Source organism: Hoplias malabaricus, chromosome 18, assembly GCF_029633855.1.
Source record: "Hoplias malabaricus isolate fHopMal1 chromosome 18, fHopMal1.hap1, whole genome shotgun sequence".
Lineage (NCBI taxonomy): Eukaryota > Metazoa > Chordata > Actinopteri > Characiformes > Erythrinidae > Hoplias > Hoplias malabaricus.
Window position 1 is genome coordinate 16,038,215 of NC_089817.1, and position 21,816 is coordinate 16,060,030.

General features: G+C 41.1%; 2 protein-coding genes across 2 annotated transcripts in view; one reads left to right on the forward strand and one right to left on the reverse strand.

Moving 5' to 3' along the window:
* Nucleotides 1-277: 277 nt before the first annotated feature.
* LOC136674724 (tyrosinase-like) lies at nt 278-7,983 on the reverse strand. Its single transcript, XM_066650890.1, has 5 exons — nt 7,159-7,983; nt 5,035-5,251; nt 4,221-4,368; nt 1,001-1,182; nt 278-600 (listed from the first exon to the last, which is right to left on the reverse strand). Exons 1-5 carry the CDS (start codon nt 7,981-7,983, stop codon nt 359-361), a joined length of 1,614 nt encoding a protein of 537 aa, XP_066506987.1. The 3' UTR covers nt 278-358.
* Nucleotides 7,984-17,124: 9,141 nt separating this feature from the next.
* The window catches only part of grm5a (glutamate receptor, metabotropic 5a), a 45,878-nt gene continuing 41,186 nt past the window's right edge, over nt 17,125-21,816 (forward strand). Inside the window, exons 1-2 of the mRNA XM_066651171.1 lie at nt 17,125-17,205; nt 19,871-20,613. Coding sequence (XP_066507268.1) covers nt 19,929-20,613 — 685 coding nt within the window. The 5' untranslated portion in view covers nt 17,125-17,205; nt 19,871-19,928. The remainder of the gene's footprint in view (nt 17,206-19,870; nt 20,614-21,816) is intronic.

Sequence of the window (21,816 nt, forward strand, 5' to 3'; positions counted from 1 at the left end):
TCCAGGTAAACTCTAGAATATTTCTGTGTTACTGTGCATGTGTGAAAGGGGCTAAGGTAACCCTCCAGCAGCCAAGCAGACAATCACAACAAGATATCAGCCTGTCAATCACAGAGCACAGTTTTCCAGCTTTTTTCAGACACAGAATGCACTTACAGTGATGAGGATGCCATTGCTAAAACTGTCATTTTTAATCATATTTTTACAGTTAATTTGTAATTGTTTGAAAATAATAAAAAAATATATAGTGTACCTTTAATACAAAAAATGTGTTGTCTGTTTTGGACAGGTGTTCTTATTTTCTCATGTAAAATCAACAAAACATAATTTGATCATGGTGTCCAATCATCGTAGTAGCTCACGGCCTCATGGTTCTGTAAGAGGAGGAGGACCCCTCGGTGTCAGTGCTGATGATAAGGGGCTGCTTCTCAGAATTCTGGCATCTTCTCCTGCGCCGCCTTATGGACTTTAACACCGTAATGAGGCCCATAACCACAGCTCCGGCGCAAAGAGCCCCCAGCACAGCGGCCCCCAGGAGCCATGGCCAGAGTTCTCTCGCCTCCTCCAGATATGATGCCACATTGTCCACAAACCGCTGGCCTGCAGATGGACACAGAGAAACTTGAAATGACTGGGAACAACATAAAACTATTTGAGCTTCTGTGATACAGTGAATAAAGGGACTAATGCCTTGCTGCACTATATTTCCACATCTTTCTGAACTCTGTGAGCCCCTTTAAGGTGCAATCATTGCCAACAGAGCTGTTCAGATTGAATAATCTCCCTAGAAAATTGCCTATGGAATAGAGCAGCCACATGAGACTATGGTGACCATGGTCGATGCAAATTGTTGGCTGAAAGGGTGTAAAGCCCCTGGGCAATCTGCTGAAGAGGAGTGGAACAGTGTAGCCCACGTTGTTCACAATGAAATGAACTGGGTTTGAATGAGGCACGACACACACTGAGACACAAATTGAAAAATAGTAAATGGTGTACTCACCAGGATCCTGCAGGTAGGAGTACTCATAGCCCATTTCTTTACTGGTGAGGAAGTAATCTCCATTCTTGTACAAAGGAAGGAATGGAGCCATGTAATATTCACTGTTATGTCCGATTGGAGCGTTGGACGTGGGGTAGTGGGACTTTTCTGGCTGGTGCCTCCTCAACCACTGTTCATAGATACTGAGGAAAAAGGAAAAGTAGTTTCATTTCATCAAAATTGTATCATGGATTTAAGCTCATTTTTACATTTTTTTCGTATCAAGGCTGTTTCTTTCGGCTCATGGCCCCAAGCACCCAGAGGGCCCATTTGAGTCAGTAGAGTAAAGTTTTTGAGTAAACTATTCCTGGGAGTTGATAGTATAAATAAAGTGATTATGTTTAACAGTCATTGTTAAAAATATTTACTTCTAATTACGTCAAAGCAAAATTTACTAGTGTAGACCACCTCCTGAGAAGCGTCTGAGAGGGGGGCAAGCTCAGAAGGTTTGGGCTGGAGTTCGAGGTATGGAGTTAGAGTAAAGGGGTATAAACGGAGCTGTGGAGAGGTAATTGGGGCGTGGTCTAGCTCCTGAAACTATGTCACATGGTGACTTCATGAAAATAAAAATGACAAAAGAGCTTCCTGAGAGAAAAAGCCTAAAAATGGCACATTTGCTCTGCAAAAAATGACACATTTAATCCCCTCATTGACTGGTATGAGCTTGCTTTATGATATTCATTCACTCATTATCTGTAACCCCTTATCCAATCCAGGGTCGTGGTGGGTCCAGAGCCTACCTGGAATCATTGGGCGCAAGGCAGGAATACACCCTGGAGGGGGCGCCAGTCCTTCACAGGGCAACACAGACACACATTCACTCACACCTACGGTCACTTTTGAGTCTCCAATCCACCTACCAACGTGTGTTTTTGGACTGTGGGAGGAAACCCATGCAGACACAGGGAGAACACACCAACTCCTCACAGACAGTCACCCGGAGCGTGAATCGAACCCACAATCTTCATGTCCCTGGAGATGTGTGACTGCGACACTACCTGCTGCGCCACCGTGCCGCCCTTGCTTTGAGATATGCCTCATCATATTTTCTTGTTTTCCCTTTGGAATTTGTGCCTTGAGAAAACTCATCATCTGCTGCATGTTTGACTCTCACAAACGTGTCCACCTTTTGCTAGCAGTGCTCAAACCAGCGTAACTCATTTGCCTTGCCACACCCCCTTCAAGGGCTAAGATGCTAACCAGGGTTGCTCCAGAGGAATACAAAATGATGCACAGAGACCTCAAACATTTATATCATTTTTGGGGGTGAAAAGACAATCACCCCTCCTTTTACTGCATTCTATTTGCTTAGTAAGATCCCATTATGTCCATACATTTCCTCAGCAAACATATTGTCATGTAGACACCATTAAGTCCAAGTGTGACATCATTCTAAGACATGACACACTCTGGCTGGGATAAAAGGATAAAAGCTAACATTTTTTTATTACTTTTTTTTATTATTAATTCCTTATCTGTGTTTCAAGGGCACTCATATCTGGTGCTGAATAATGTCTTTGTTTGTGAGGAGGCCTGGTACATGTTTCTCTGCACGTACACACAAGGGCTCAACTGGGGATCTCACCAGCCTATTTTGAGGAAGTGGTTTTCTTTTATTTAGTGTATTTTTTCAGTGATTTTGCCATATAGCTCTGCCACATAAATAATATCTATCTCACTGAGTGGGTGGGATTGCCCCCATCAAGTAACATGCTGCTAGCTAATGGCCTAAGGTCTTTAGTATTTACCATTACAGAACAGATAAGTCAGTGTTCTTCTCCAGGATAATTAAGCTCCAAATAACTTAAATTGAGATATTTTCAGTGTCTTAGTCTTTACCTTCCCAGCTTGGTGGCATTGTATAACTGGAAGAGATCCTGCCACTGGGTGTAACTGGCATTGACAAAATGAATGAACTTAAATTAATGAATAAATAAGCTCAAATTAAGGTCAGTCAGAATAGAGAGTTTTGTTTACTGCTGACTGACCAACATGAGGGAGAGATATTAACATGTGAATATGAATAAATTAGTTTATTAATTGAATATTCCTTTATGCTTATGATCAGAATCGAGCAACTGTAGACGAACACATTAGCCCACTAAAAATGTATGTTTGGGCCAGGCATATCTTTGATGTTTTGCCCTATAGGTCTACATGTTTTTGACGTCACTTAACCCCAGGACTGAAACGCTTCAGGCAGCCATTAAAACAGGCCTATAGTGTCTTTGAAGCAAGTTACTGAATAGCACCCCTTTGTGGAACAGTTCCGGCACCAGGGATACTAACACTCACGCATTGTCCGTAAGACTCACGCAGTGAGCTCTAATCTTGCAATCTCACGCCACATTTGCTATTCCTCACGCATTTTAAACAGGCCCTCATCTGTCGTGTCAGATCCAGATCAAATATCACATGTCTGAGTATGTTCCCTCGCGACGTGTTTTTTATTTTTTTTTTACCCTCTGGCGCGCAAGAAAATGACACCACCAGCAAAGACTTTCCTTTATGCACGCGAAAAGGGAACTGGGCATGTACAGAAAAACACTCACGCCGTTAGAATCTATTGTGAGCGAGGAATATCAGATTGCAGTTAATCCAGACGCCATTCGCACAAATAATGGTACATTAATTAAAGGTACTTAAGACAGTATTAACAATTAACACAGTAATAAGCATTACTAAACGATCAAGTAAAGTCACAATTAATCATTAATTAATGATAGAGACAAAAACAAACAATATTTTAGGATTTTATAAAATCCTAAAAACTGCTATTATTTCTAGTTCTTGTTTCTTACCATGACTTAATTATTAATTGTGACATTCACTTACAGTTTAGTAAGTCATTAAAGTTTTAAGAATTCAGTAAAATGAATTAACATAATTAATTAACTGTTCAGGATAACACAATAATACCACTCTCAGTTGCAAAATCTAAATGGGAAATACTTAACACACTGAACTGCATTTTAACAATGTTCAACAACATCTATATAAACACCTGCCACCTTCATTAGATTAGCTTGAAGCAGATTTAACAAAACCGATGGTGGACTCCTTACAGCCTTATATACCCATTTTTTGAAGGGCTCCTGTAAGCTCATGGAAATGCAAATAATTGGAAGTATGTATCTGGCCCTTGTCTGGGCGATCTATACACCTCCTGGCTGATATTTACCTGTCTACAAAGGCATGATGGAGGATAAAGATGGGGTCATTAGCTGAACCCTGTACCGATGTCATGGATCCATTCAGGAAGACGTGCATCGCTGCATGCATCCCCAGCTTACGACTGTTTCCCAGACCAGTACGAGGGTCTCCAAAACCTGCACAATCAAGAAGGAGTTATAAGAAGAGTGTGGATTACTTTACTCAAACTTTGCGTAGTAAAGAAAAAAATAATACATTTTAAAGTATTTACTCAAGAAATGTAATTATTTAAAATGAATGTAATGCAGCACACCTTTATAGACAATTTTGCTGTGGATTATATCATACTACACCACACTTGCATAATATTTACATACTATAGTTACACTTTAGTTACGGCTGTTAATTTACCTTTGCATACTTCTGTACAGACGTGAAAACGACTAAGCTGCATGTATGGTATGTTTGGAATGTTGAAATGGTATTATGTGCAATGTGTAGATGTAATGCTGTGTAAGAGCCAGAGGCCACATTACATTCCTTTAACATCCATTATCCATACTTCATATTTCTGATGATATTTCATGGAAGGGGATTGTCAAAGAAAAATAAAGTGGGGGGAGTACGCATAACAACTGTACAAGACCTGCCAGACCACCAACATTGTTGCCATAAACAGAACTTATAACAGAACCTCCACTCTTACTGATTAACATTCATTCAGTGCTGTGGGTCTGAAAGGAAAATGTAACTGTCATTAGGGAGAAAAGAAAATATCCAAAAAGTTCGGTTATTGAAATTGCAGTCATTTTAATTATTATTTTTCTTCTTTTTGTGTTTACCCTCCAGTGTGTTCCTGAAGCTCATGTTAGCTGTGATATCCATTGGTCCAGTGTCGTACTGAGACAGGCTGAGAGTAAATTCCACTTCAGCAGATGTGGGTAGCCTTTCCACCAGGTTCCGGTCATGGTTACCAGGGTTACGCAGTATAGGTCCTTCTTCTCTGCCATCGCACAACACACCCCTCAAACTGTACTCTGGAGCTCTGGAGCAAATCACCTGTGAAAAGCACAATTACATTTCGTATTGTATGCAGCATTGAAGACAACCTATACGATTAACATAATCCACGGCCTAATATCAGTAGGTTTTCAAATATCAACATCTACAAGCTGGTGGGAAAATGTAGGGGATTAAACGGCTGACCTCAACCCAATTCAAAGCTTAGGCAAGAACACCAGTTAGACAGACAAATATACATGTGATTCAGCAAGACTTCTAACACTGCCTTTGTCTATTTTCTATTTTCTATTTATGTTTTATATTTTCTCAAAACTAATACGGTAAATTAAAATAAATCTCAAATATATATGTCCAGACTCGAAAGTGTCCGTAGGTGTGAGTGTGTGAGTGAATGTGTGTGTGTGTGTCTGTGTTGCCCTGTGAAGGACTGGCGTCCCCTCCAGGGTGTATTCCCGCCTTGCGCCCAATGATTCCAGGTAGGCTCTGGACGCCCCCGTGACCCTAAATTGGATAAGCGGTTACAGATAATGGATGGATATATATGTCCATTAAAATAAATGTATGTTTAAACCCAATTAACATTCAAGAGCTTCCACATAAGTGAAAGGATCCATACCAATTGGTCCCAGGAACTTTGTTACATTGATTGTTACATGACCTTAATTTCTGCTGTATTTTTTATGTAAATATAACTGTTACATATGTCAGAATACAGTGATATTCACTATATTTGCTTATTCTGTAAGACTGCAGAATTCAAGTGGCAATCTGATAAACTCTAGCTGGCAGACGTTTTGTGGTTTTTTTGTGTTTTTTCCCCCAGGATTCTATTTTATGTGGAAAAATTATGCAGCCCTGCAGACACTTATTAGTGGATGGGAGTTGTGCAGCTTCAGTGGTTCCTGGGACCAATTGGAATGGACCCTTTCACTTATATGGACACTCTTAAATGTTAATTGCATTTACACATCTCAATTTCATAAATGTTTTTTTTTTATGCCATAATTAGGTTCTTGACATCACACCAAACAACCTTCCAATACAGTCTTAAAACTGAAGCAGCCAGTATATATGTGAGATATTGTAGAAAGTCCACTTCTCCTTAAAGTACCATGTTTGAAATTAATGAGTGTGACGAACACTTTAAAGGTTTGAAAACATTCACAAAATGTAAAGATTATATCACAGTTACCACTATTAAATGTTCCTAATGGACGCAAAGCTAATTTTTCTAACGCAGCACACCACCAAAACTTTTCTTGCACTTTTATCAAAACCATAGGATGTTTAACAGTTGTAGAAAAGATCCATGAATTGGTGAATCACCTTTAAGTTAAGACACATCATGTTTTTTTCTTTTGAATCTTCAGTTCGGTTTCAGGTTTATGAGACTTTAGGACTCGGATGAACATTAATATTTAAATGTTAGGACACCCTGCTCATAGCATGTTCTGCTGATTTTCTAAGTACAAATATTTGAAAACATCCTCTTTTTATATTCGACCATTGTTCTGCAAACTGTAACACAATTTAAAATACTGGACAAAACATTATTACCTATACTACAAATATATGACTTGAATCCTAACTCCTGCATAGTCCATTTTTTAAGTTTCATTTAGTTCCCCCTCTGTCCTTTAAAATAACCAAAATAAACAGTTAGTTTATATTAAAATATCCAGGGTGTTGATATGTGCTTTTTTCCATGTAGAAAACCAACAACAACTGCCTTTTAAAGATATATGCACACGTTTTGTCTCATTTTCCTACATGTTTAGTGCACACCTGCTGCTCTTTACACTGTACGAAATGTTCTTGATGATTGTACAGATAGAAATGCTCTAAAAAGACATCTAATACGCTTGCATTAAAGATTTAAAAACTCCTTTAAAGCTATATTTTGGATATTCATTATTAATAGCATTGTATATTTTCTCAATCACCTTCCAGGAGGAGAAGACAGACGAGGGGCTGATGAGATTGGGGTTGAGGGGGCTTCGGCCCCCCACAAGATCGTCGGTGCACACTTCACAATCCTGTGCGTCTCTCCAGTCCCAGTAGGGAATGGTAAAGGTAAAGTCTCCGGTCAGTTTTCTGATCTCATGCTCCCAGCGCAGTAGGAAAACCCGGTGCCAGGGCAGGAAAGCTGGGGCCCAGTGGCCAAAGTCCACCTCCCTCCAGATATTGTTGGCACCCCCGAGAATGGCGTGGCGAGAGACGTAGTAGTGCATCCAGACGAAGATGTCATAGACAGTGGCGTTAGAGAACAGGGGGTCAGTGCCGTTGTTCATTTCACTGTAGGTGCCAGTAGCGATCACATAGTCTTGGCTGATGGTGTTCTTAGCCAGATTGAGGTAAGAGATTAACTTCTGCTTCTCCACAGTGGACAACTGGAAAACTTCCCGTCGAACAGATTCCCGCCTTTCTGCGCAGTTTGGGCCAAAATATCCAAAGCTGCAGTCTCCACAGTTGTAGCCCATGTAGTTCTGGAGGCAGCGGCACGTGCGGTTGTAGAACACCAGTGGCCATTTCTCTCTATCATCCAGATCTTCGAATGGGTACTGGGGACCATTAGGCTCCTCAGAAATCACCACGTCTTGGCACACTCCTCGTCCTGACCGGGCTCCACACGCTGACCCGTCCCCTTCCCATACAGGACAGCATTCCTTGGATGCCAAGACCTCCCTCGTAGCACATTGTCGAGGGAACTGCTGGTGTGATGGCCCCAGAAACTGAATGAAAACACAGATCAGACCCAGCAGCCTCATCTCAGCAGAATCCAGAGCCTCTGCTGCCCGTGATGGTTCGCTGAATATTTGGGGTTAATCCTGTCAAGGCTTTTATTTTTTTCCTTCTCAACCCTTTTCCCACACCCACCTCCTCGCCATCAGCTTCTTCAGATCACATGCCTCTTAGCCTCAGGTCATTTCAGAGGGAAAATTCTTTCAGACAAATCCGCCCAGCGCTTGTACTGGGAACCTACGAGAAAATCCCCAGTGCTTCCCCCCCAATAGCACTTACAGGAGATTGCTGCCTACAAATATCCTTAGCTTAATACTCATGCTTCTTTCTGTAGACTTATGTGTATTAAGAAATGTAGAAACTATAGAAAGCCTGTACACACCACACACACACACGATAGAAATAGATAACAAATAAAATAATTTTTGCACATAGTAACAGGTCTCTTTTTCTGCCTGTGTTTGTGTAATAATGATGTGTAAGTTTGATTCGACCTAGCACTCAAAAACCAACAAATATTACACAGCTTACTTACAACCAACCCCACAACTAATGAGAGTATCGAGTACCTTATAGAAATGCAGTGGTGTATTCCACACTGGTGCTGGTCAATGTGAGTGCATGGTGGCCAACATTACACAGCTGGGCAGTTAGTGTCCTTCCCCAAGAGTGTTAAGCTGTTTAATGACATCTTGTTAGAAAAGAAGCACTGACTGTTTTAGAACAAAAAAACATCTGCTGGTCTACAGCCTCCCAGCTTTCCAGCATCATGTGATTGTTGGAGTCCTAACAATGATAAGTGGGTGGAATCAGGGTGAAGGGTGGAATGAGGTAAGAATGTGTTTTTTCATTAAGTGTTATCTGTTAATCTTTTTAAACGTGTTATTATGTCCAAAAGAGTTACAGGAGTATTTAAAACATTTGGGATTGAAACTACAGATCTTCTCTGACATTCTAATGCATTTACAGTAACAGATGTTAATAGCCTGAGTAAGATAGATATCTGCAAATGTTTCTGTCACTGGCTTATATTTCAAAGCTGTACAATGTAAGAATAAAATGTTACTGTCCAACAGTTTTGGAAAGGCATTCACATTCTGCCCCAGTACACCATACAAAGCAGAGGCAGGCTCAGCACACAATGCATAGACTTAATAGGTTTCTCCAACTGGAGTGTCCTGCAGATGTTATATTTAGAAATATATGCCTAACTCTGAGATCAAGGACATGTTAAACTCAAGTAAAAAGTGTCCTTTACAAAAACCAATATGTGCCTTTCAAATTAAATAAAACTCATAATTTACATAACCAATGAGTAAACCCTATTTATAGCACTTTGCCTGTCCCTGCCCACTACAAATATGTTTGTCTTCAAGTATAATTATTAAAATAGTTCAAATGTCTTTTTTTTTTTTTTTTGCATCAATGCATGAATCCATTTCACACATCATGCTTTTTTCATGAGTCATCCATCACAGGTAATGAAAAATGTACATTCTATTTGTGTCTCTCCAACATTCATTCAGCCCTCCTTTTCCTGAACACGTCAAACTCTGGAATATTTTAAATATTTTCACGTGCTCAACAGAAATTCACAGCCTTCATATTTCCTAGAGAGAGAGAGAGAGAGAAAAAGTTTTGTTCTTTGTTTCTGTAGCTTTAATTTAATATTGGGTTGAGTTGGACAGTTGGGAAGTTCATACTTTGTTGCATAATCATACACACCCTGTTTCCATCTATTGTTTGTAAAATGCAATAAAAGCAAGAATCTCTAATTTGTTAATTCTCTTAAACATGTACTTACCTGGCAAAAACACACTGACCGATCTGATTGTATTGTGGATAAATGCACACAAAATAGAATTTGATACCTGCAGCACACTCCAAATAAATTGGGACAGAGACATGTTTACCTCTGTGTTACATCCAGTGGCAGGTTTAATGATGGGTGACATGGGCAGCTTCTTGTGAATTTTTTCCTTAGTTTCTTTCTGGAAGTGTTTAGAGGAACAAACGGAGGAGAAGATTGCCTTTTATCTTTGACTGTTAGGATCCCAGACTCAGCCTTAATATTATAATCAAGATTACTGTCCACTGAGCCTTCTCAAATACATTTTTACTCATTACCACTGATAATCATAATCACATTAATCACCATCAGTCAAGAAAAGACAGCTGAGGCTGGGCATGACTTTCAGCGTAATTTCTTCAGCCTTTTAAAAGTTAAGCTGTTAAATGGCTCTTGATTCATTTAGAGTCTTTTTTTTTAATTATTATTTGTTTATTTATTTATTTTATCAAACAAATGTGTTCCTTGTGCTCTTTTTGTTTCCCTATAGCAGTGTTTCTCAATCCTGGTCCTGGAGGCACTCTGCCCTGCATATTTACTGCAGTCCCTTCTCCCTGAACACACCTGATTCAACTAATTGGTTATTGAATAAATCCTTTCAGAAGTGCAGTGGGTGTTAAAGTAAGTAAGGAAACCACTAAAGTGTGCAGGGCAGGGTGCCTCCAGGACCAGGGTCTAGAAACACTGCCTTATATAATTTTATTTTATTTTTTTTAACAAACAGGAAAAAAAATCATGCCTGAAACATACTCAGAAAAAGCCAGGACAGTGGCATGTTTACCACAGGGTCACATCACCATTTCTTTTAACTTTACTTTTAATGTTTTGGGAATTAAAGATAGTAATTGTTGCAGTTTTTGTCTATTATTGCTGTATACAGCACTGGAGCTGCTCAGCATTGTCTTACTGAAATAACTATGAAGTTCCTGGGAAAATACATCATCTTGATGGCAGCATATGTCTATCCAAAATACCAATATGAGCATCTGTGTCAATAGTACCTTCACTTGTGAGAATCGCCCATGGTATGGACATATTCATTTCTGGCATGTAGAATCTGATGTCTGTCTTTCTCAAAAACAATATGAAATGTGGACTCATCTGAACAAAAAACACATTTCCAGTCTTTCTGTCCCTCTTTGGTTGAATTTGGATGTCCTCACCTTTAACCAGTTAAACTGCATTGTTAAACTGGTATTATACTTTTCAGTCTTATTTTGCTCCTGTCTCAAATTTTTATTTATTTGTTTATTTATTTTTAAGGAAATTGTGTATGTACATGGTTTTTTTTTCACTGAGAAACATCGATTTCAAGGTTCTTTTTTCAACCATTTAAGGCATACATGAAATAAAATACCTTTTTGGAATCCTTTATGTTTAATAGTGTTGTAAGTGGAGCAGTCAGAGTTTGAACTGAGACTGATATGCAGTGTGTGACTAAGCCAGATGAGGGCACTGTGTTCTAAGCAGGACACAGTTAGTCTTGCTTGACTAGTAGTGTAATATAAAAAATACATCTGATCTGTGTGCCAAATTACATTTACCCTTAGCTCTTAATTTGTTTAGACAGTGCAGGTTTAGGAGGTGAAACTTATCCACAGATCAGCTCTGGAGCAACAATTTGGCTGCTCTTGAGTTAGGGATGGCCAGAAATGAACAAATGAATGAACCTACAACACATATGCGTCCCCTAGAGGTTTTAGTGCCCTACGTGACTGTTTAACTCATAGATCAAAACTTCCTCCATATCCCAGCACACTGTATCACCACATTAATCACTCATTCGTTAGTCTGTAATCACTTATCTAGTTCAGCGACATGTATCACTCCGCCAATTACACGTAACACCGCCAGCACCTACAAGACAGAAATGGTGGCTGGCCTTTTTCAACCAATAACGCAGCCTTGGTTCCCATCAAAACTGATGTAAACTCGGTCCGACTCGGTTCAAAGTCTTGAACGGAACAAGTTAAAGATCCAGAGTTCGTTGTAAAAGGCGCGTGTGACTGAATGAAACTATTTTTCCTCGCGGAAGGTTGATAAACAAATCGTTTTTTTCTGTCTTCTTTGTATGAAAACCTAATAATAAACGTCAATAAATAACTGTGATAAAATTGCCTGCTGCCTCGTGCCTTCGACCGCAGCACACCAGTGCCAATATCGTACGTTATAGCACTCTCGTGTATTACTACATGAATAAGTCAGAAATAGCATTTCGTGTTCTGAAATTCCTGTGAGTGAGTATCATTTAGATGCAACTGAAACAAGTGCTAGTCTAAGTCAGGAAACATAGTACAAACGTTTAGGGCTATTATTGACATGATATGCAGAGACTTAGTGCCCTGAGAAGACAGACAATATCACAATAACATTGAAACACTAACTTCATGATGGGTAACGAGTGTAGAATGTAATGTAATGTAACATATTATGACACATCCATGAATATATCCATATTTAGTTCACCATTGCTTGTTTAAAAATGTTCAAAATATTTTCACATCTGACACAGAATTAACCTGTGTGCGATCTGCATAACATATTTAGTAACAGTTGTGATCTGAAACACCTGGTTTTAGACCACAATAATTTATTAGTATGGTGTAGGGCCTCCTGTTGCGGCCAATACAGCGTCAATCCGTCTTGGGAATGACATATACATTTCATTTTAAGTCATTCTTCTTGCAGGATAGTGGCCAGGTCACTATGTGATACTGGTGGAGGAAAACGTTTCCTGACTCGCTCCTCCAAAACACCCCAAAGTAGCTCAATAATATTTAGATCTTGTGACTGTGCAGGCCATGGGAGATGTTCAACTTCACTTTCATGTTCATCAAACCAATCTTTCACCAGTCTTGCTGTGTGTATTGGTGCATTGTCATCCTGATACACGGCACCGCCTTCAGGACACAATGTTTGAACCACTGGATGCACATGGTCCTCCAGAATGTTTCAGTAGTCCTTGGCAGTGACGCGCCCATCTAGCACAAGTATTGGGTCAAGGGAATCCCATGATATGGCAGCCCAAACCATCACTGATCCACCCCCATGCTTCACTCTGGGCATGCAACAGTCTGGGTGGTACGCCTCTTTGAGGCTTCTCCACACCGTAACTCTCCCGGATGTGGGGAAAACAGTAAAGGTGGACTCATCAGAGAACAATACATGTTTCACATTGTCCACAGCCCAAGATTTGCGCTCCTTGCACCATTGAAATCGATGTTTGGCATTGGCATGAGTGAACAAAGGTTTGGCTATAGCAGCCTGGCCGTGTATATTGACCCTGTGGAGCTCCCAACGGACAGTTCTGGTGGAAACAGGAGAGTTGAGGTGCACATTTAATTCCGCCGTGATTTGGGCAGCCGTGGTTTTATGTTTTTTGGATACAATCCAGGTCAGCACCCGAACATCCCTTTCAGACAGCTTCCTCTTGCGTCCACAGTTAATCCTGTTGGATGTGTTTGGTCCTTCTTGGTGGTATGCTGACATTACCCTGAATATCGTGGCTCCAGCAAGATGCGCCAGCAAGATGTACACCAACAATTTGTCCTCTTTTGAACTCTGGTATGTCACCCATAATGTTGTGTGCATTGCAATATTTTGAGCAAAACTGTGCTCTTACCCTCTGCTAATTGAACCTTCACACTCTGCTCTTACTGCTGCAATGTGCAGTTAATGAAGATTGGCCACCAGGCTGCTCCAATTTAGCCATGAAACCTCCCACACTAAAATGACAGGTGTTTCAGTTTCATTGTACAACCCCTGTATGTGTGTGTGTGTGTGTGTGTGTGTGTGTGTGTGTGTGTGTGTGTTTATTTATTTATTTTTTCCATTACCTGTAACAGCTTATCCAGTTCAGGGTAGCGGTGGGTCCAGAGTCTACCTGGAATCATTGGTGGCAAGGCAGGAACACACCCTGGAGGGGACGCCAGTCCTTCACAGGGCAAAACACACATTCACTCCCACACTCACACCTACAGACACTTTTGAGTCGCCAATCCACCTACCAATGCATGCTTTTGGACTGTGGGAGAAAACCAGAGCCCCCGGAGGAAACCCATATTGACACAGGGAGAACACATCAAAGTCCTCACAGGCAGTCACCCGGCACAACAGGTACAGGACAATTTCCTCCCATGGTCCAAAAACACATGTTGGTAGGTGGTATCAAAAAGTGTTGGTAGGTGTGAGTAAATGTGTGTGTGTTGCCCTGTGAATGACTGGCTCTCCCTGAACCCACAACCTCCATGTCCCTGGAGCTGTGTGACATATATATATATATATATATATATACAATTACAGACACTCACCCAGTCACTTACACTCTCACACCTGTGGACAATTTCACACTCATCCAATCACTCACACTCTCACACCTGTGGACTATTTCACACTCATCCAATCACTCACACTCTCACACCTGTGGACAATTTCACACTCACCCAGTCACTCACACACTCACACTTGTAAACAATTTCACACTCACCCAGTCACTCACACACTCACACTTGTGAACAATTTCACACTCATCCAGTCACTAACACCTACGGACAATTTCACACTCCCCCATTTACTCACACACTCACATCTATGAACAATTTCACACTCATCCATTCACTCACACTCTCACACCTGTGGACAATTTCACACTCATCCAATCACTCACACTCTCACACCTGTGGACAATTTCACACTCATCCAATCACTCACACTCTCACACCTGTGGACAATTTCATACTCACCCAGTCACTCACACTCTCACACGTATGGGCAATTTCACACTCATCCATTCACTCACACTCTCACACCTATGGACAATTTCACACTCATCCTATCACTCACACTCTCACACCTGTGCACAATTTCACACTCATCCAATCACTCACACTCTCACACTTATGGGCAATTTCACACTCATTCATTCACTCACACTCTCACACCTGTGGACAATTTCACACTCATCCAGTCACTCACACTCTCACACCTGTGGACAATTTCACACTCATCCAATCACTCACACTCTCACACCTGTGGACAATTTCACACTCATCCAATCACTCACACTCTCACACCTGTGGACAATTTCACACTCATCCAATCACTCACACTCTCACACCTGTGGACAATTTCACACTCATCCAATCACTCACACTCTCACACCTGTGGACAATTTCACACTCATCCAATCACTCACACTCTCACACCTATGGGCAATTTCACACTCATCCATTCACTCACACTCTCACACCTATGGACAATTTCACACTCATCCATTCACTCACACTCTCACACCTGTGCACAATATCACACTCATACTCTCACACCTGTGGACAATTTCACACTCATCCAATCACTCACACTCTCACACCTATGGACTATTTCACACTCATCCAATCACTCACACTCTCACACCTGTGGACTATTTCACACTCATCCAATCACTCACACTCTCACACCTGTGGACTATTTCACACTCATCCAATCACTCACACTCTCACACCTGTGGACTATTTCACACTCATCCAATCACTCACACTCTCACACCTGTGGACAATTTCACACTCACCCAGTCACTCACACACTCACACTTGTGAACAATTTCACACTCACCCAGTCACTCACACACTCACACTTGTGAACAATTTCACACTCACCCAGTCACTCACACACTCACACTTGTGAACAATTTCACACTCATCCAGTCACTCACACACTCACACCTACGGACAATTTCACACTCCCCCATTTACTCACACACTCACATATATGAACAATTTCACACTCATCCTGTCACTCACACTCTAACATCTATGGACAATTTCATACACTCACGCAGTCACACACACCTGTGTGCAATTTCACACTCATCCAGTCACTCACACACAGTCCATCCACATAACAACATGTGTTTTTGGAAAATATGAGCACCCGGATAAAATGCTCACAGACATAGGGAGCACACATCAGACTCCACAAAAATAGTGACTTACCCTCCTCCAAAAGTTACATTATGGAGTTTCTGCAGTACTGAGCCCAGAGTAGCCATGGCAGAGGCTCCCTATTTTAGATTTTAAATCTAAAACAATGACCTTTTCATTACATAGGGCTCTGCAACTTTGTGACTTAATACTGTCTTTGAAATGTATCTCATATGTGATTTGGTTACAGGAAGCAACATGTCAAAATGCTGCCTTTGAAGGCACTGTCTCATAAGCTTGTGCACACTACATATTACAGGGAATGTTGGGACTGGTATAGTGCACGGAATAATCTGCACTATGCATACCAACACCACAGTAGTGCATATGTGTGCCTTCCAGTTCTCACTGTGTAGATTTCTATACGCCGAAAAGTATGTGGACACCTGCTCATCCAACATATCTCCAAGCCTAAATTGCTGGGTGTTTTATAGCCCTGTAGGGGTGTTTGGGGGATGTGTGTCCACTATATTGTGAATATGGGACAGTTCTGACCACAGTGAATATATTTGAGTAGTTTTGAATATAGGTTTGTTAAGTGTTTTTACAGGTTTGACAGTGATACTTTTAAGTTGATTTAATTTCAATGCCTCTTTGTTCATTTAATGTACGATAGTTTAAACCCAATTGACTCTACTCCATTAGCTTATAATCATATTACATATTATCCAATGAAGGCTAATTAATATCTCCATTAGACTGTGTAATGAAGTGTAATGAAGTGTTCCCATATACTATTCATAAATGATTTATGTAGATCCTATAAAGGATATACCGTTTTATTTATTTATTTATTTATTTATTTATTTGGGACACAGTCTCTATTTTTCAGATATTGTCTGTATAAAAAAGCAGGAAATAAAACGTGATGCTCTGGTGCAGCTACATGTGAGGGTTACTGTGCCCATTGCCAAGCGTTGGCCAGATGGGTATAAATTCTGCCCTTACAGCTTGTATAATCCTCTAGGTGGTGATGGACGTTGCCCTAATTTAGGAAAAACCTCCAGGGAACTTTTCAAATATCAGATTTGAACGTTAGAGGAACGTTTTCAGGAGGAATACATTTTAACTGAGAAGCTGATTGGTGGAAACATAAACCTGCTGTGGCTCCAAACAGAATGATGCACACGCCACGCAGCCCACGCTTCAGACACAGTGGGATGCTTCGCGGATCTGTTGAGCTCCACTCAGTCGCTTCATCACAGAGCAGCTCGTGAGCTCGCTTCGAAGCTTTAGATCAATTTACATCCCAATAAATAAATAAATAAACAAATATATAATAACAATAATAATTAAAAATAATAATTTCTAAAAAGCGTGTGAAGTGATTTTGTCCGTGATGCCGCGTGACGGGCTTTTAGAGAGCCGGAGACAGCGCGCGGGATAAGGCACGAGACAGGGCGCCAAACCTCGACACAACGGTAAGAACTGGCTGAATATTATCACGCTCCTTTTTTGCGCGTGCATGGGCTTTACACTGTACGAGCATTCGGACATTAGCGGACACCGCTTTAGCTATAACAAAAAATCCGGCTATTCTAAGTGGACACACAGCGTGTATAATCTCCATTAAGGAGTAGGTAACGACCGCACAGGAGCCTAAGGTCACCATCACCAAGGCTAAGCGTTGGCAGGAGGGATATGAAGACACCCAGTATTGAGCTGTTCAGCAGTGTTACTCCCAAATGCCTGTGGGATATGTTGGAGGAGCAGGTGTCCACATACTTTTGGCTATATAGTGTATAGAAATTTGCACACTGAGAAATGAAGGGCACGCGTCCCGTATACATCAGCGTGTTCTTATATGCGGCGTTTCCCTCTGGTATTTGTTAGAACGACAGCTGATTTCAGCATGCAACAGTGATCTGGTGTCAGCACCACGGACAGCTCTGCGTGTGTTTATTCCATTTGCGTCAGTAGGGGGGCTTTTCAGGAGTTTCCCAGAACTTTACCTCTCTGAACTGGACACAAGTGGTCTTCACTGAAGACCACTTCACTGATTTTATTTTATTTTATTTCTTAGTATCTTTTCAACAAGACCCTGTGGTGATGAAAGTGTGACCATCGCTTCACAGGTTTTTCTCCATGCCAACACAAGCTCTCACACTACATTAGTCATTTGCCAAGAGATATTTTAATCCTTAAAGGGAAAGAGCAATGCAATTATGGGTCAAAGGAATAAATAAAGGCGTGGTATATGATTTTGTTTTGCACTGGCTCAGCTTGATGGCTGTTTTTGTTTAATCTCCAGTTTTAGGATTTGAAATGAGTAGGTTTGACAGGAATAGATAAATGTATATAAAATCACTTGAGGGTGGCATGGTGATGCTTGTAATGTCTCTGCCACACAGCTCCAGGATCCAGGGATCTTGGGTTCCATCCTGGGGTGAGGATTTACTTCCTCAGTCCAACAATATATATTGATAAGTGGATTACTGTGTGATATTGTCCACAGCTGTGAGTATGTTTGTGACTGGGTGAGTGTGTGATGCCCTGTGATGGACTGGCACCCTGTGACAGGGGTGTTTATGTCTGGCATGTGTTAATCTGCGACCTTGATCAGCACCAAGTGGTTAAAGAAGATGAACCATTGATGGACCAATAAAAATGTTCTGAAATGACTTGGAATAAAAATCATTTTACATTAACATGCATTAAATTTTAAACTGGTTTGTCTTCTTCTCTAAATTTATCATTTTGGAGATACATGCTTTTTTGGGCAGCCACTTGTCTCTATAAAATATTTTTTAAATATAAAAATGTTCCTCAAGAGCCCCACTCCCAGGTGACTGTCTGTGAGGAGTTTGATCTGTTCTCCCTGTGTCCATGTGGGTTTCCTCCTGGTGCTCCAGTTTTCTCCAAAAGTCCATAGACAAGTGTTGGTAGGTGGATTGGTGACTCAAAAGTGTCCATAGGTGAGAATGTAAGAGTGTGTGTTGCCCTGCAAAGGACCGGTGCCCCCTGCAGGATGTATTCCCTCCTTGTGCCCAGGGATTCCGGGTGGGCTCCAGACCAACCACGACACTGAACTGGATAAGTGGCTACAGACAAAGAATGGATGAATTTGTTTATCAAATATGTTTTGATGGAATAATGAACAATAGCTAAGTTTTTCTTTGTTAAAACTAATGTGTTTCTATTAATGAAATACATTTTGTTAAATTTGCAGTAGATACAAAGCTGAGGTTGTAATGTCCATCTTACCTCGGAAAGGTGTGAATTGTTTTTGCAGGAATTGATACTCTTACCTCATTGCTCATTAGCAGCTCAACATAGTCACAGCATTCCACACAGAGAGGCAAAAACATCAGAATTATGGGAAAGAAAGACTTTATTTAATTATATTAGGTGTACAAACAAATTGTGACTTTATGGTAACTGTTGCCTAGTATTAAAAATAACAACTGTCATTTTATTTTAAAAAAAGAATGTATTAATGTATGACATTCACAACTGATTACATCAAAGTTACCATAGATAAATCATTAAAACCAAACATCAAAAACGTTTAGATACATTATCCCTAAGAAACAAACAAATTGATGCACCTGCTTTTGCAGTATTTTTTCCTTGATTAATCACAAATGCAGTCATGAATATATTCTCGCTGCTTGACATTTTCAAACTACATAATCAGGTTATATTTGGTGAATAAAATGCCAATTGTCATTTTCAATACTACACAAAAGTTACCATAAAATATCAAAAGAGCAGGACAATGTCTGAATATTTAATATGCTTCAGACACACACACACACACACACACACACACACACACATACACAAAAGTTTTGAAACTTATTTGTACACCTAATATTAGTTACAACTTTCCAGGTGGATTTCCTTTCCTTCATTGGTCACTAAGGGCCATCAGAAAGAGGTCCACTGGTACACCTCCATCTGATTCACCATCTCAGAGAGATTTTTCAAGAAAGCAGAAAGCATGCCTTTGGATTTGTCATTGCCCTGACAACAGCTCTTCTCTGTCACACTTCACAGAGTGGAGGATGGGTAAGGGGGCGGTCATCTCCAGAGATTTTGTCCTAGATGTTCTCTCTGAGCTTCTTTTTCCGTTATCTGTTGCAGATGCCCTGAGGGATCCACCTGCCTTCTGCACCGACAGATCTGAAAGGCAGCTCAGGAGATGGGGATTTTGCTCTTGTTGCTGTTTGCGTTGTTTGGAGAGGATGCCCGGCCAGCGACTGTGGGCTCAAAGGTCCATGCTCAGTCCACTGAGCGCCGTGTCCTGGCTCATATCCCCGGCGATGTCATCATCGGGGCACTTTTCTCGGTGCACCACCAACCGCCCGCAGACAAGGTCCACGAGAGGAAGTGTGGAGCGGTTCGCGAGCAGTACGGAATCCAGCGGGTGGAGGCCATGATGCACACTCTGGACCGCATCAATGCCGACCCCAACATCCTGCCCAACATCACTCTGGGCTGCGAGATACGAGACTCCTGCTGGCACTCGGCCGTGGCCCTGGAGCAAAGCATTGAGTTCATACGTGACACTCTGGTCTCCGCTGAGGAAGAGGAGGGCCTGTCCAAGTGTGCAGCTGATGGAGGAGGGACCCCCATGAAAGGAAAGAAGCCCATAGTGGGTCTCATTGGGCCTGGGTCCAGCTCTGTGGCCATCCAGGTGCAGAACCTCCTCCAGCTTTTCAACATCCCTCAGATCGCCTACTCGGCCACCAGCATGGACCTCAGCGACAAGTCCCTGTACAAGTATTTCATGAGGGTAGTGCCTTCGGATGCTCAGCAGGCCAGAGCAATGGTGGACATAGTGAAGAGATACAACTGGACCTATGTCTCAGCCATACACACTGAGGGTAAGTGAGAATCACTTTAACTGGTACACAGTTCTGGACTTGTGGACTCTTTGGGACAATGCCATGGAAGAACTACACTGGGCAACAACAAGAGTGGTTCTTCCAAGGCATTGCTCCACAATCTCTGTAAGAGAAAGATATCACTGTGCTTTTACTGTCACGGTTACATCTTAGTCCCTTTAATTACACACTTAAAATGATGGTTCTTCAAAGGTTCTATATAGAACCCTGAACACTTGAAAAACCTTTTGCATGATTAAATGATCCTTTGCATCATGAAGGGGTTCATCAGATTGTAGGAGAATGTACCATAGATGTTCTATATAGCACCTTTTTGAAAAGGGTTCTATACAGAACCATATTCACTACTAAAGAACCCTTGAAGAACCATCATTTTTAATGTGTGTAGGGAACATATTGGTAACATGTTCTTTCTCTCATTGATATTATACTCGCTGTTTCAACTTCTGGCTTTTAGATGTTCTGTGTGTTTTCTTTTTTCATTTTTCAATGACTCTATTATGAGGACTTTCTATTATGAGGGTCGCATTTCCTTCTGGAAAAGAGAATTTAGTGCACTTTTGGACACAAAATCGGACTTTAAGAGCACTTTTGCAGGTACATTTATGCTGTCTGTACCTGTAGTGACAAACACTGCACGTGTACAATACATTTTTTCCCCAGACAGATTCCTGGCTTCTTTTTTAGTAGTGTGCAGAAGGAATAGTTGACCTTTTATGTATTAAATGTCCAGGTTAAATGCCTTTAAGTACAATATATTGACTGTACTTTATAGTTCTGCAATTACAGTCCACTGTAGTCCATCTATTGCTCTGCATATGTTTTTTGCCCCGTTCACCTTGTTCTTCAACGGTCCGGACCCCCCAAGGCCCCGACAGAGCAGGTATGATTTGGGTAGTATATAAATCTCAGTGCCGCAGTGACGGGTGGTGTTGTGTTACTGTGTGTTGCACTGATATGAGTGGATCAGAGACAGCAGTGCTGCTCAAGTTTTTAAACACCTCGACTGGGGATTCTGACCATTGAAGAACAGGGTGAAAAGGAAGCAGAGCAAGAGATGGCCTACACTCTAATTGTTGAAACTACGTTCTCCTGTATGGTCAGTGGAGCTGAGAGAATAGACCATTAGTGTAGAAGCAAGGAGGTCGTTATAATGTTATGTTTAATGGCTGTATATATATA